This window comes from Muscardinus avellanarius (assembly GCF_963383645.1).
Source record: "Muscardinus avellanarius genome assembly, chromosome: 10".
In the NCBI taxonomy this organism is placed as follows: Eukaryota; Metazoa; Chordata; class Mammalia; order Rodentia; family Gliridae; genus Muscardinus; species Muscardinus avellanarius.
In genome coordinates, this window is record NC_137796.1 from 49,837,083 (window position 1) to 49,852,090 (window position 15,008).

The window sequence follows — 15,008 nt, forward strand, 5'->3', positions numbered from 1 at the left end:
CATCTCAATGCCGCTCACAGGACCCCAGGGTGCCAAGACAGGACACCTCCCCCCCCAACCCCCGCAGAGCGCCAAAACCATCCACCAAGGTACCCAGCGCTGGTCCCACAGGCTTCAGAGACGAGTGTTCTTGTCCCAAGAGGCCATTGCTTCCTAGAGTCCAGAGGACAGTCTCCTTCCTCGGGGTCCAAAGTTCTGGGCAGGAAACTTCCCTGGGTTCCCATCCTAAGCAAGAACTCAGGCTCGTGGCAGGCAGCAAAGGGCGCCCGCTGGACGGCCGCAGCTCCGCGCGGGGACGACGAGCGCGGTGTGTGCCCGGCTCCCGCCTTCCCAGAGTCCGGGCTCTGCACTCTGCACGCGCGGGCGTCCGGGGCCCGCTCCACGCCACGTTCCGACACCGCAGACGACCAGGACCCGGCGCCGGCCCCGCAGGACGCAGCGAGCTGAGCTGAGCCCGGCAGCGGCTCCGGCCGCGGAGCGAGCCTGCTCGGCCCTCGAGGGAGCGGCGGGAGGCGCGCGCGGCGCCACAGGCCCTAACCCGCCGGCCCGCGTCCTGGCCCGCGGCCGCGGAACCCGCCGCGCCTCGGCGACCGCCCGTCCGGGAAGCCGGGCTGCAGGGGCTGGCGGGCGCCCACCTCCGGCGACGACCCAGGGAGCGGGCACGGCGACGCGCAGGGGAGGCGGTGGAAGGAAGCCCCGGCCGCCCCCGGGCTCCGGGACCCGCCGCCTGCCGTCGGCCGCCGGCCTCTGCCCCCGCGCGCCCGCTCCTCTGGCCGGACGGCAGGCGGCGGCGCGCTCGGGCTCGGGGCTGGCCCGCCCGGCCCCGCGACGCCGCAGCGCCCCACGCCATTGGCTGCCGCCCGGACTGGCGTGGCTCTCAGCCAATGGTCGCTGAGCCCGCGGAGCGCGGCGCCAGGAGCGCGCCTCAGCCGGGGACCGCAGTGCCCGAGCGGCGCGGTGGGAGCCAGGCCGGCCCCGGCCTTCGCGGCGACTCCGGAGGACGCAGGGCCTTGAGCCCCGGCACGAGCGGCGCCGCCTCCACGCCCCGGGACGAGCCCCTGCCGCCGGGGTGGCTGGGCACCGCACCTCTGAGCCTAGTCGCGGTGTCCTCGAGGCCCGCTCTGAGAGCCCGTGCATCTGCGACGCTGGGATCCCCACCGAGGGCCCCACTTCCCCGAGGGACTTGGTAGTGAAAGGCAGGGCCCTGGAGTTGCCGCGCCCCTTCCATTCTGCTACTCGTGTGGCTCCCGTGCGTGGAATTGCTGTGCCCGTCCGCTCTTCTGTCTGCGGGAGTCACTTTATTCGTTAATAAACAGTGTTGCGGTTGCATTGCTGTTTTCCTTATGACACTTGGGGGTGCACCCTGCAGCAGAAAAGGCCGAGCCAGGGAATCAGGTGGCCTGCTTTCCGTCTCACGCTGCTGCCTTGTAATTAGAGTGCGACTCTGGAAACTTCCTGTGTCAGAGCCTCAGTCTCCTCGGCTGTACAAAGAGGTTCTACTTCTCTTGCAAAGGAATCACAGGCACTGAATCAGGATTTGTAGAGCTCCCAGGTGAGACTGCACTGCAGTGTGATAAGTGGTCTCTATCAAAAAACGCTATACACGAATACACCAAGAACTTCATTATTATTTGAGCCTGGTGTGGGGATGCAGGGCTGTAATCCTAGTGCTTGGGAGTCTGAGACAGGAGGATTGCACGTTGGAAGCCAGTCTCAGCAACTTATTGAGACTCAATTAAAAAGAAAAGAAAGAAATCAACAAAACTATTATTTTTGGTCCTAACCAGGTCCCCCCCCCCCCCTGCTAGCCACACACATCTTTCCAAGTCTTCCCAAAGCCACAGAGCTCTTGAAGGATGGAGCCAGGAGTGAACTCTAAACCCCTTGAGTGCAGGGCGTGGTGGCACACGCTTCTTATCCCCTCGCTTGGGAGGCTGAGATTGGAGGGTCGCGCAGGTTCAAAGCCAGCCTCCACTGCCTTAAGAGACCCCGTTTTCAAATACAAAATATAAAATAGGTCTAGGAGTGTAGCCCAGAGGTAGAAGGCCCTCGGGTTCCATCCCCAGTACCACACAACAAAACAAAACAAAAAAACCCACCTTGAGCTGCACGAATTCGCCTGGTCACTGCTTCAACTTCCATCCCAAGAGAAACAGGACTGGAAGCAACACAGTAGGAGGACACTTCTTTAGGGGTGCAAGGCCCTGGGATCATGGCAAGCTCCTCAGAAAAAGAAAAAGTAGGGGGGAAAAGCTGTGGCATTTTGAGATTTGCAAGTTGAAATGATGTTCTGAATTGTTTGCTGGTGTCCTGTCTTCTACACCCCAGTTAGGATCCCTGCATCTGGATTCTCTGGTGATTTGGAAACATGTTTAAGCAGGAGAACTGAAAGAGTTGTGAACTGTATATCCACTTCCTGGAATAGCAGGGAGGGAAGAAGGGGTCGAGTTTGGAGACCAGTGTCCAGGACCAGAGGCCCCTGCCACAGTTCATCAGCTCTGCGTACAGGAGATCCATGTTGAGGAGCAGAGGTGCTCTCCGGGTATGAGAGAAAACAGATAATATGAAAATTTCAGGGATTATTTGCTGTGTCACCTTGGAAGAGCCTTTGAACCTCGGAGTCTCCCCAGTTCACTACTTATTGAAATGCAGGCCAGCCACTGTAGGCCTTTGGTGTCACCCCATGTATTCAATTTCATATGGAGGCCAAGAGCCAGGCCAGCGCTGAACACGAGAGTGCTATGCACAAGGGCTGTGCGTGTCTCCCTGGCGCTGGCTGCGGGGCCTACCTGGACTCCAGGGACCCTCCCTCCTCCGTGCTCTGCAGAGATGTCCCTTGCTCAGGCCACCACACTGAGGAAAACTCCCCAGGCACTGTGCATTCCTGGTTTTGTTTTCTCTTATTTGACATAGTTCCAGGGTGTGCCCCGCTCGGAAGCCAGTGACTCCGGCATACTAAAGCGCCAAGGAGGACAGACTTCTGGTTGTTTTGTTTCATTTTTTATTTCAAAGAAAAACAATAAAAATCAGTGTCATATCACTGACCCTTTGAACAGCGCCTGCCACAAAGTGTGGACTTAGCAGACCCTTAGAGAATGACTGAAGGTGTTTCCCAGGAGTTTCATGGTTCCTTGCCTCCTAGGCCCAGACCCAAATGCTGACCAGAACCTCATGTTATGGTCCTTCCTGGCTGGACAAGGAGACATGTGGCCGCTCAGCTCACAGCCTCCTCTTGTGGCGGTGGGTGGGGAGGAGAATGCGCTGACTCCTCTTCACTCCTGGGAATTGCGTTCCTGAGCCTCCCCACCCTGGCAGCCCCCCATCTCCTTGCTCCCCACACCACCTGGCTCAGGGAAGTTCTAGTTCCCAGGCAGCACCTCCTCAGGGAACCCCTTCCTCCCTCCCTGCCTGGGTCTCCCTGAAGGAGCTTTCCCTGTCCCTAGCTGCACCCTTGTCCAGGATTCACCCAGACAGGGCACCAGGCCCGCCCTGGCCTGCAGCTGGCCCAGCCTGGGCCCTTTCTGAACTCACCTGCAGCAGGTGAGCTGGGCCTCTCACTTTCACTTTCCCTGCAGCTGCTCACCTGGCCCAGGCCCCGCCCCTCCGGGCTTCCCCAGCCTGGGCTCCCTGGTGGCCAGCTCAGGATTTTCACTTTTGCTACATCAGTGGGGAGGCCCCCAGGTCCAAGCTAAAAGCTGCACCATGGAGCACAGCCAGCTGTTCCAACCCAAACCCAGCTGGAAGTCAAGACACAGCTGGACAGAGGAACACCTGACATTAACCAAGGAAGACCCAGCCCTACTCTCCAAGCAACAGAGGGACCGACCCCGGGAGACAGGCTGCAGTGCAGGCTTGCTTGGGTGCCCTTGCTGTCAGACCCGCAGACCAGGACGAAGCCGGGTGAGCCCTGCTGGGGTGGTGACGGCCCCTCAGCCCACGCTCCCTCTCTCCTGGTGTACTCAGCCTCCTCGTGTGTCCTCGTCCACCACACAGACATGGCTGCGAGCTGCGTGCTCCTTCTGATGCTGATGGCAGCCGCGCTGACCAGGACCCTGGCAGATCCCATCTCCAGGCCCCTCGAGGTGCTCCCGGTAGCAAGGCCGTGCCACGTGGACCAGTTCCAATCTCTGTCCCCACAAGAGCTGCAGGCCTTCAAGAGGGCCAAAAACGCCATTGTGAGTCTCCCGGACCCTCCTGCTGTGGGTTACCTGCACCCGTGCTCTGTGGCGGCCTCACCCACTTGAGAATGGAGCTGTGTCCTTGCTGCAGTGGGCTCTCCACCGCTCTGTCTGCCAGGGGCTACCTCCCACTCTCACCTCACTGGGATGACTGATGTCCATGGAATGAAGTGGCTTTCTTTCCATTGCTAGCACCCTAGAGGTGTGGTCTAGCCTTCACCCTACATCTTGGGCTAACCTATGCCCACTCTCTAGGAAGAGTCGCTTCTGCTCCAGGACCACAGGTGCAGCTCCCGCCTCTTCCCCAGGCCCTGGGACCTGAGGCAGCTGCAGGTGAGTTGGGACAGGGATGCCAAGTAGCCCCTGGCTGGCCTCACCTTCTTCTGTCCTCTCCCCTCCTCCCGGCAGCCCCTCACCTCCCCTCTCTCCTGCCTAGATTGTCCTTCATCCACCTGTCCTGGCCTTGTTGCCCCTCCTCCTCCCCGCTGTCCTCCTCAGCCAGCCTGTTCTCTTCCTCTTAACCCTCCCCTGTCTCCTGGCTCAGGTGTGGGAGCGCCCCGCGGCCCTGCAGGCTGAGCTGGCCCTGACACTGAAGGTGCTGGAGAAGGTGTGTGACTCTGCCCTGGGGGACATCCTGGAACAGCCCCTCCACACACTGAGCCACCTTCACTCCCAGCTGCAGTCCTGTGTGAGTGCTGGGCCCCGGGCCTCCCTCCCACGCTGGGCTCTGAGCCTTTGCTCCTGCCTCACACTGCCTCCTCTGCCACAGGCCCAGGCTCAGCCCACAACAGCCCCCAGGCCCCGCAGTCACCGCCTGGCCCACTGGCTGCTCAGGCTCCAGGTCGCCCAGGACAAGGTGAGCGAGCAGGAGGGACAGGGGTGTGGAGCCCCTGCAGCCCTGACCATGGGCCCTCGTGAGCCACCCCTGTCCCCACAGGAGTCCCCCGGCTGCCTGGAGGTCTCTGTCACCTCCAACCTCTTTCGCCTCCTCACCCGGGACCTGAGATGTGTCGCCAGTGGAGACCTGTGTGTGTGACCCAGACCTACGTGCTCCTGGCCTGGAATCCCAGATATTATTTATGTGTCAATCAACTGCCTTAATTTATTGTCCCACTATTCAATCCATGTATTTATTTTTCATGTGGATTCTGAACTCACGTCCGATAAAGTATTTATTTTTCTACTGTTTTAAACATTGTGTAAATAAACAATGAACACAACTTTCCTGTTGTGGACTTTCCATGAGACAGTGTGTATGTGCTTGTCTGTGAGTGTGTGTGCTATTTTATTTGGTTGTGATTACAGTCCCACTCAAACGTGTCTCTTACACAGCCACAGAGTTGTCTGTCAGGGTGTAGTGAGTCTGGGTGTCTTTCCTGGTGTCTCTGCTCCTGGTTTCCTGGGCACAAAGGCAAGCGTGGCCGCTGGCCCTTCCGGGGTCTCTGCAGGAAGACACTTTTCTCTGCAGCATGGCGTCCTGCGCTCTCACAGGCCGGGCTCTGCTCCTCTGTCCTGGGCTTCTACATCTCTGAGCCTGCAATGGAGCATCCGCATCTGAGCCTTAGAACCTCCCTGATTCTTCCTCTGCCCGAGTTCTTCTTCCTCTGGCAAAACGCTTTCTCTGTGTTTAAATTACATGTCCTTGGCCTGGCGTGGTGGCTCAGGCTTGTAAAACCTGCGCTTGAGAGACGGACACAGGAAGATCGTGCAGGTTCGAAGCCAGCTGTGCTGGCTCAGGAGACCCTGTTTCAAAAAATAAAATAGGTCTGTGAGTTAGCTCAGAGGTAGAAGGGCTTCCAGGAACCCCAGTATCACAATAAATAAATAAATAAATAAATAAATAAATAAATAAATAAATCCATGTCCTGGAGTGTCCCTGCACATCACCCAGACCCATGTCCCTAGTTAGGTTATAAGCCTTGCCCACACCTGTAGTTCTTGCCCTCACGTGTGCGATGTGCCCAGGGTGTAGGTCACGGGGCGGTGGGGCATTTTGTGTCTTGTTCATCGGGTCATGGTGCATGTGTGGTTTTTCTGATTGTGTTCAGTGTGTCCATTGTGCTCTGGTTCCTCGGGGATGTTTTGGGGACCGTGGAAACCCCTTCTACATTCTTAGTCTGTGGGAAACCATTAAGGTTTTCCCCTAAAAAGAATATTTCTGTCTCAGCTGACTGTCCTTCGCCCAGAGTCAACTAGGTTTGGGGTCATAGAAGGTTCAAAGTAAAAGATCTGAGAGAAGATCAGGTGGTGATGGCACGAGGGTACTGCTTGACCTACCTATAATGTATGTGCTTTGATTTGTTCTTTATTGTATTCTGGTGGTGAAAGCGCGAGGATATTGATTGACCTGTAACAGTATAAATACCTCTAGAAAAATAAACCTTTTGTTGGCCCAATAGAGAATACTGACCCAGGAGTAGTCGTTGACCAGTAGAGATATTGACCCAGGAGAAGGGTTGGCCAGTTGAGATATTAGGCTGGCGCCCCCCCCTCCCCACATTAGAATTAAAACATTCTTGAAATCAAATTCTTAAGAGTTGAATTCTTCATCCTCACGCCTCTCTTCAGAACCCGTACTTTTGCCAGCTGGCTCCGGCAGGTGGTGGCCTTACGGGGAGATTCTGAAACTGAGGATCCCATGAAGGACACCGCTGAATAGAAAAAGGAGCGCGCTCAAAGATTTGTGGTGGCGGTGAAAACCGTGGGAATTATAATATACAATGGATTAATTAAGAGATGCTTTATGCTAGAGAAACTAAGACAGAACACGAAGGCACCTAACGTAAGGGTTGTAATATACAATGGGTCAAAAAATGTAATATACAATGGGTCAAAAAATTCGTTTTTTGTTTTTTGCACATAAATTAAAATATATGCTTTGTGTTAAGCTTCCTAAAGAAGATGAGGATACTTTAGATACTGAAAAAGAGGAGCAGCTTGAGGAAACTGCTGCTCAGTACCATAGAGATGAGTTGTTTTCTTTAATATCACTGCTTCAGGCAGCTATAAATTGGGCTGCAGAAAATGGAGAAGATACTAGAGCATTCAGAGTTTTCCTGGTTACTGAAGACCCTGATGGTCAAGGAGGTGTTATTAGATTTTTAAATGCCGACAAAACTGGGTCAAGGAGGTCAATTAATTTATTGAATGCTAACAAAACTGGTCACACAGCAGCAGATAGATATTGGCATCCATGCTCCAGAAATAATTTTGCTCTAGTAAAATGGATAGATCTTTGCACAGGAATTTGGAAAGGTCCCGACTCCATACTAATATGGGGAAGAGGGCATGTTTGTGTTTTCTCACAGGATGAAGATAATGCACAGTAGATACCTGAGCGGCTGGTGTGACATATGGATCAATCAAAAATAGAAGACTCTCGGATTAATGCTGATGACTGAAACATGGGCTTACGTTCCAGATCATCCCATACTTTATCCAGCTGTTTGGGAACAACGGGAGATCACTGTCTTCATTAACAACTCACGATTGCTGGGACTTCTTGCTTTGAATTTTACACCCATTGTGGAAACTTTTGGTTATTTTGGACAAAGAACTGGTACACTCATGTTTTTCTATGGATGTCAAGAAGATGGGATGTCTGCAGTTGACACCTATGGTATTACAGACAAGTAGTAACTGTGCTATTAAAGGTTTGGTCTTGTGGGGACCTGATTATATAGGGAAAGAAGATAAAAATGTTAGTCCACTAATAACTTGTTTACTCTGTTAAACTGATTTAACATGTAAAAATCATAGTGTTAATTGGAGAAAATGTCTTACTGAAATGCCTATTTTACATAATATTCCCAATACCTTGTTTGTTAGAGACTCAAGACAAAGTGTGGTCTTAGGACAAAGTGAAAACATTTTTATTTAGCAAAAGTGCACAATTTACATTTGAAAAGTAACCCCATTTAAGAGGCTGGTAGCCAATGATGGGTAAAATTTTTTGGGACAAGCAAACCTAAAACAGGATATACAGCTTATCAAAAGACGTGTAATCCTTGATACCTGAAGGAAACAACCTAAGACAGGCACAGTCTTCTTTGAATATAATAAGAAATGGGGAATTGTGGGAAGCCATTAAGGTTTTCTGACTCAGGTGACTGTCCTTTGCCCAGAGTCAACAAGGTTTGGGGTCATAGAAGGTTCAAAGTAAAAGGTCTGAGAGAAGATCAGGTAGTGATGGCATGAGGGTACTGCTTGACCTACTTGTAATGTATGTGCTTTGGATTGGTCTTTATTGTATTCTGGTGGTGATAGCACAAGGATATTGATTGACCTGTAACTGTATAAATACCTCTAGAAAAATAAACCTTTTGTCAGCCTAATAGAGAATACTGACCCAGGAGTAGGGGTCAACCAGTAGAGATATTGACCCAGGAGCAGGGGTCGGCCAGTAGAGATAGTAGGCTGGTGGTCCCCCCACATTTGAATTAAAAAATTCTAGAAATCAAATTCTTTTTTTTTTGGTGGTACTGGGTGTGGAACCCAGAGGCTTTCTACCTCCGGGCTATAATCCCAGACCTTTTTTATATTTTATTTGGAAACAGGGTCTCACTAAGTTGCTAAGAGCCTCACTAAGTAGCTGAGGCTGGCTTTGAATCTGTGCGATCCTCCTGTCTCAGCTGCCCAAGCGCGGGGATTACAAGCATGCGCCACCACGCCTGGCAGAATCAAATTCTTAAGGGTTGAATGCTTCATCCTCATGCCTCTCTCTGGAGCCCATACTTTTGCCGGCTGGCTCCCGCATTAGTCCTTGAGCCTTCACCTTGAACTTGTTGGTGGTCGGGGCTTAATGTTAAGGTGGCCCGACTGTTATCCCTGATTGCCCAAGGTCCCTGGTTCTCTGAGCTTCCCGGCTGTGCTGCTATCTCCCTACTTCTGTTTCCACTAGGACTGGTCAACAGAGGAGCTGAAGGTGTCCTGCAGATCCCTGTGTCCTGAGCACATCCCCGCCCTGTGCCGCAGCCCCTCTGGTGAGCAGGAGCAGGAGCCCGCCATGGCGCTGCCTCCTTCCTCAGCTCTGGATCTCGCAGAGGAGCACAGTGACTGGGTGACAGTCACAACCCAGGCGATGGCAGGGAGGATTTTCTTGGGGATCCGTGGCCTCTCCACGAGCACAGTGTTGAGAGCCCATTGTGGGGAAGACGGGACCAGGTCTCAGCTGGCTCAGTGGGCATGCTGCAAGCAAGGCTGTTTTGGTATCTGGTCAAACCATGGTGAAGGTTGCCATGAGGGGTTCCTGTATTCCATGTATATGAATCTATTTTCATTACTGTAACAAAGGTAACAGTAAGGTATGGAGGTATGCTGACTTTATAATGACCAGTTATCGAGCTTACTATGGTAAGCTGACTATAAACACAAGGTTGTCTGATTTTAGCATCATTGGGTTACAATAACACACATCTACTGATAGCTTGCTTGCAGGTAGGGTCTCTAGGTGGCACATTACTTGGCAAAGGGCAGAGAGCATGTGTGCCTATTTTTTTGCATCTGTCTGGTTCCTCTTCTTATAAAGGCCCAAGGAACATCCTTGGGGGTCCACCCTAATGCCCTCATACAATTCTGATCCCCTCTCAGTCAACCCTCCTCTAAATACCTGGTCAGATTAATCCTCACACTGGGGCTGTGTCCTCACATGAATCTGTGGGGGACTCTTACCACATCTTAGCCATAAAGGGGTGGTGTGGTCGATCCTGCAGTTTTCAGCCCAGCTACAGCCCAAGCTGTGTCTGTAGAAGCATTTCCCCACTCCGTGGGAACAGAAGTTTCCGGGTTGGGTTTGTGGTGGGAACGTGGCCCTGGGCCCCGGGCCTGGATGCATCTCTGCTATGAGCCAGGTCTGCAACCCATGGTGGTTTCTGGGCTCCTGTTGCTACTGGGCTCTGCAGCCCCTCAGCTGGCAGCTCCTGAGCCAGGCAGAGGACAGGGAGGAAGAGCAGGCCTGGGCCTCTGGCTCAGGCAAATCCCTGTCCCCTCCAGTGTGGAAGGGACCCAGGTGCTCACTTGCCCCATCTGCAGCTTGGCCTCCGCAGGGGACAGCGGCTCTGCTGGCAGCGTGGACCTCAGCGCTGCCCTGTGGAGCAGCTGGTAACGTGATTTCAGTGCCCCAGGTAGGATGGCACCTCCCGCCATAGCTGCCCCACTGAACTGCTGTGGGCCCTGGGACAGGTGCTGATGACCTAGGCCAAGGGTTTACCGCTGGCTGAGTGGAGATTCCTCCTGGTTGGACAGTGCGGCTTCTGTGCTAGATTCTCTGGACCATGAACACAAGAGTAAAGAAGCTTGGCCCACAGTCCTGCTGTTGGACGTGGGGGGCTGTGTGCCCGAGGGCTGAAGTGCTGCAGGTTTGGTCCTCCTCGTGTGATGATGGGAGTAGGTGGGCCCTTTAAAAGGTGGAGCTAAGCCCAGTGTGGTGGCGCACCCTTGTAATCCCAGCGCTTGGGAGGCGAGACAGGCTGATTGCACAGGTTCGAAGCCAGCATCAGCTCCTTAGTGAGGCTTTCAGCAACGTAGTGAAACCCTTTTTCCAAATAAAATATAAAACAGGTCTGGGAGCGTGGCCTGGAGGTAGAAAAGCCCCTGGGTTCCACCCCCAGTACCACCCCCCCCCAAAAAAAAAAATGGAGCCAGCCAGGCTGGTTCTAGAGATGGAGACAGGAGGATTGAGGTTCAAGGACAGCCTCAGCTTCTTAGGGTGACCCTTCGCAAGTCAGCGAGACCCTGTTTCAAAATATAAAATGATGACGGGCGTGGTGGCGCACGCTTGTAATCCCAGTGCATGGGAGGCAGAGACAGAAGGATCGTGCAGGTTCGAAGTCAGCCTTGCTGGCTTAAGAGACCCTGTTTCCAAATAAAATATAAAATAGGTCTGGGAGTGTACCCCGGACATAGAAGAGTTCCATCCCCAGTACCACCAATAAATAAATAAATAAATAAACAAATAAATAAATAAATAAAATGACTCAAAGATAGGACTATTGGTGTAGTTCGGAGGTGCAATGCCCCTGTGTCCCATTCCTAGTACCACAACAAATAAATAAATAAATAAATAAATAATAAAAATAATAAAATGTGAAGCCATAGCCAGGCCCAGTGGCCCATTCCTGACATCCCAGTACTTGGAAGCTGAGACAGGAGAATAGCAGGTTGGAGGCCTACCTCATTAACTTAGTGTGACCCTGTTTCTAAAAAAAAAAAAAAAAAAAAGCTGTGAGTGAATTCAGAAGTAGAATTCCCCTTAGGTTCATCCCTAGTATCAAAAACAATTTAAAAAAAAATTTTGTATGGGGGATGGAACCCAGGGGCATTCTAACTCCGAGTAACACCCCCAGCCCTATTTTTTATTCTTTATTTTAAAACCAGTTTCACTGAGTTGCAAAGAGCCTCGCCATGTAGCTGAGGGTGTCTGTGAACTGCGATCCTCTGTCTCAGCCTCCCGAATGCTGGGACTACAAGCGTGCACCACCACGCCCTGCTTTCTTTTTTTTTTTGTACTGGGAATTAAACACAGAGTCATTCTACCTCTGACCAATACCTCTGACCCTTTTTAATTTTTTATTTTAAATTGTTTGAGTGGGATGCTGAGAATCTCACTAAGTTTCTGAGGCTAGCCTCAAACCTGTGATCCTCCTGTCTTAGTCTCCTAATACTGGGATGATAGGTTTGTGAGACCATGCATGGCTATTTTTAAAAATTATTATTATTTTATTTTTGAAACATGGTCTTGCTAAGTTCCTGAGGGTCTCAACAAATTGCTGAGCCTGGCCTCAAACCTGTGATCCTCCTGTGTCAGCCTCCCAAGTACTGGAATGACAGGTGTGCATCACCATGCCTGAGTACCTGCCCTTCAAGAAGACTCCCGTGGCTAGGAGGTCTCCTCCTCCTTAAGCCGCAGCCCTCTAGGAGCTTCCAATCCCCTGCAGAAAATTCTTCCAGGGTATCTACTTACCCCTGTAGGTTTGACCAGCAGGCAGGAAGATGAACCACACTCATTCCCACACCCCAACGCCTCGGGGCACCTGTGGCCCCTTCTTGCTGTCTGAGGCCGCCCAGCCCCAGGGATTGTCCTGCTTAGGATGCAGGTGGGCGCTGGCCGCCTGGGCCACTGGCTTCCTCAAGGCTCCGCCCGCTCCGGCCGCCCCAGCCTGGAGCTCCCCCTGGCGGCTGGAAGCGGGGGGACAGGCTCGGCGGTGTTTTCTGCTACGCCTTGCAGGCCCTTCTGCCTTACCAAGTCTGCAGGTGAAGCAGGCAGGAATGACACCCTGGTGAACTAGGAAGCTCAGACAACCAGGGACTGAGATCTGGAAGAGGACACTGAGGCCAGGGCGAGCCACCGAGCGGCGGAGCCAGGAGAGCCTGCAGCCTGGGCTCAGAGGAGGCGCAGGAGCAGGAGTGAGGAGGTAGGTTAGGGTGGGGTAGGTTAGGGGGAAAGACGTCTTCCTGAGGCTCCCTGTGGTCTAGCCTCCACCCTACAGCTTGGGCTAACCTGTGCCTGCTCTCCAGGAAGAGTCGCTCCTGCTCCAGGACCACAGGTGCAGCTCCCGCCTCTTCCCCAGGCCCTGGGACCTGAGGCAGCTGCAGGTGAGTTGGGACAGGGAAGCCAAGCTGCCCCCAGCTGGCCTCACCTTCTCCTTCTGTCCTCTCCCCTCCTCCCGGCAGCCTCAACCTCCCCTCTCTCCTGCCTAGATTGTCCTGCATCCACCTGTCCTGGCCTCTCTGCCCCTCCTCCTCCCCGCTGTCCTCCTCAGCCAGCCTGTTCTCTTCCTCTTAACCCTCCTCTGTCTCCTGGCTCAGGTGTGGGAGCGCCCCGCGGCCCTGCAGGCTGAGCTGGCCCTGACACTGAAGGTCCTGGGGAAGGTGTGTGACTCTGCCCTGGGGGACGTCCTGGACCAGCCCCTCCACACTCTGCGCCACCTCCACTCCCAGCTGCAGGCTTGTGTGAGTGCTGGGCCCCGGGCCTCCCTCCCACGCTGGGCTCTGAGCCCGTGCTCCCGCCTCACGCTACCTCCTCTGCCACAGGCCCCGGCTCAGTCCACAGCAGCCCCCAGGCCCCGCAGTCCCCGCCTGGCCCACTGGCTGCACAGGCTCCAGGTCGCCCAGGACAAGGTGAGGGAGCGGGAGGGACAGGGGTGTGGAGCCCCTGCAGCCCTGACCATGGGCCCTCGTGAGCCAACCCTGTCCCCACAGGAGTCCCCCGGCTGCCTGGAGGCCTCTGTCACCTTCAACCTCTTTCGCCTCCTCACCCGGGACCTGAGATGTGTCGCCAGTGGAGACCTGTGTGTGTGACCCAGACCCACCCGCATGTCCTAGCTCCTTAGATGTCATGAGCCAACTACCTCCTCTAGATCATAGCCCATGGGAGTCCACTGCCTTATGAAGCCCCCAAAGATGTTTATTCTTGTGATTTTCATACGATTTGTGAAAAATAAGCAATGAGAAAAGCCATTTGTCTGCGACATGGACCTTGTTTGTATAAGAGACTGTATGAGACTGCTTTTACACACCTGTGACTGTGGCTCTCTTGACTGTGAGAGGCAGACAGACAGAAACCAAGAGAGGGACCAGGGGAGGGGAGAGAATATGAAACAGAGAGTAGACGAGTAGTGAAATGACCAGGAGGGAGGCTTTCGGCTCCAAGTCGTGGGCTATTTCTTTGCAGGTGAGTTGAATATGGCAAGCAATCACAAGTACTAAGATATGCAGAGGGAGGCTGCGACAGTCACATCAGCAGGGCAAAGGCACCTCACAGACGCAGGGTCTGCACCTGAGTGTGTTTCTAAAGACACATGTCAAACTTGTATCTGCAGTTCATTCCCCTTCGCCTCCTGTGGTTGCAAACCTGGGGTGATGTCTCAGTCTGTTTTCTGCTGCTATGACAGAAGACATGTGACTGGGTAGTTTATACAGAACAAAGGTTTATTACAGCTTCCAGAGGCTGGGAATTCCAAGAGAATGGCATTGGCATCCAGTGAGCCCCTTCTTGCTACATCAGAACATAGAGGAGGCCATTGAAGGGAGAGAACAGGCTTGTGCTCCAGAGAGCGGAAGAAAGCAGGTGAACTCACCTCGTCAGGAGCGGGCTCCCACAGTCCCCATCCACCCCATGACTGCCGTCTTCATCTACTGATGAGGATGGTGTTCTGTGACCTGATACCCCCTATAGTTCCACCTCTTCATACTGGTATAGTGGCAATTAAATTTCAATACAAGTTTTGGAGAAGACATGTTCAAACCATAACAGGTGACTCTTGTCAGGGTGGGGATCTCTTGGGAGGAATGTCACAGAGAGAGTTGTCATCCATAAGACAGTTTTTTGATGGCTTAGGGAGATTAGAATTCATTTTGATTGCAAGCAATAGAAACCCACTCAAGCTAGCTTAAGTGAAAAGAGGAAAGTAATATAAGGATACAGGGTGTGTTCGAGAATCTAATAGAAACATTTTGGCATTGTCTTGTAAAGTTGAATATATGCAGATTTTATGAACCAGAAATTCTACACTTAAGACCTGTCGAGAGAAACTCTTGTACTGAAGATGTGTATGAGAATGTTCTTTGCGGCACTGTGGGTGACAGCAAAAAAATTCAAAACTACCTGAACAGCCACTAACAGATAGCCCAAGAAAATTGGGGTGTGGAATATTATGCAGTGGGAAAATGGACCATTACACTTTTCAATATGGATAAGTCTTGGAACTCTGTCAATGCTGGAGCAGTACCACTGGATTCCCTTCCAAAAGAGAACATACGAGCTATGTGCAGTGGCACACACCTGTAATCCCGGTACTCAGGAGGCTGAGACAGGAGGATCACACATTAGAG

General features: G+C 53.1%; 1 protein-coding gene across 1 annotated transcript; it reads left to right on the forward strand.

The window, feature by feature from the left end:
- Positions 1 to 884: 884 nt before the first annotated feature.
- LOC308268450 (interferon lambda-2-like) lies at positions 885 to 5,214 on the forward strand (the record flags this gene model as incomplete). Its single annotated transcript, XM_080703578.1, has 7 exons — positions 885 to 1,103; positions 3,444 to 3,540; positions 3,994 to 4,175; positions 4,434 to 4,511; positions 4,723 to 4,866; positions 4,948 to 5,034; positions 5,116 to 5,214. 7 exons carry the CDS (start codon positions 885 to 887, stop codon positions 5,212 to 5,214), a joined length of 906 nt encoding a protein of 301 aa, XP_080559704.1.
- Between the last annotated feature and the right edge of the window lie 9,794 nt (positions 5,215 to 15,008).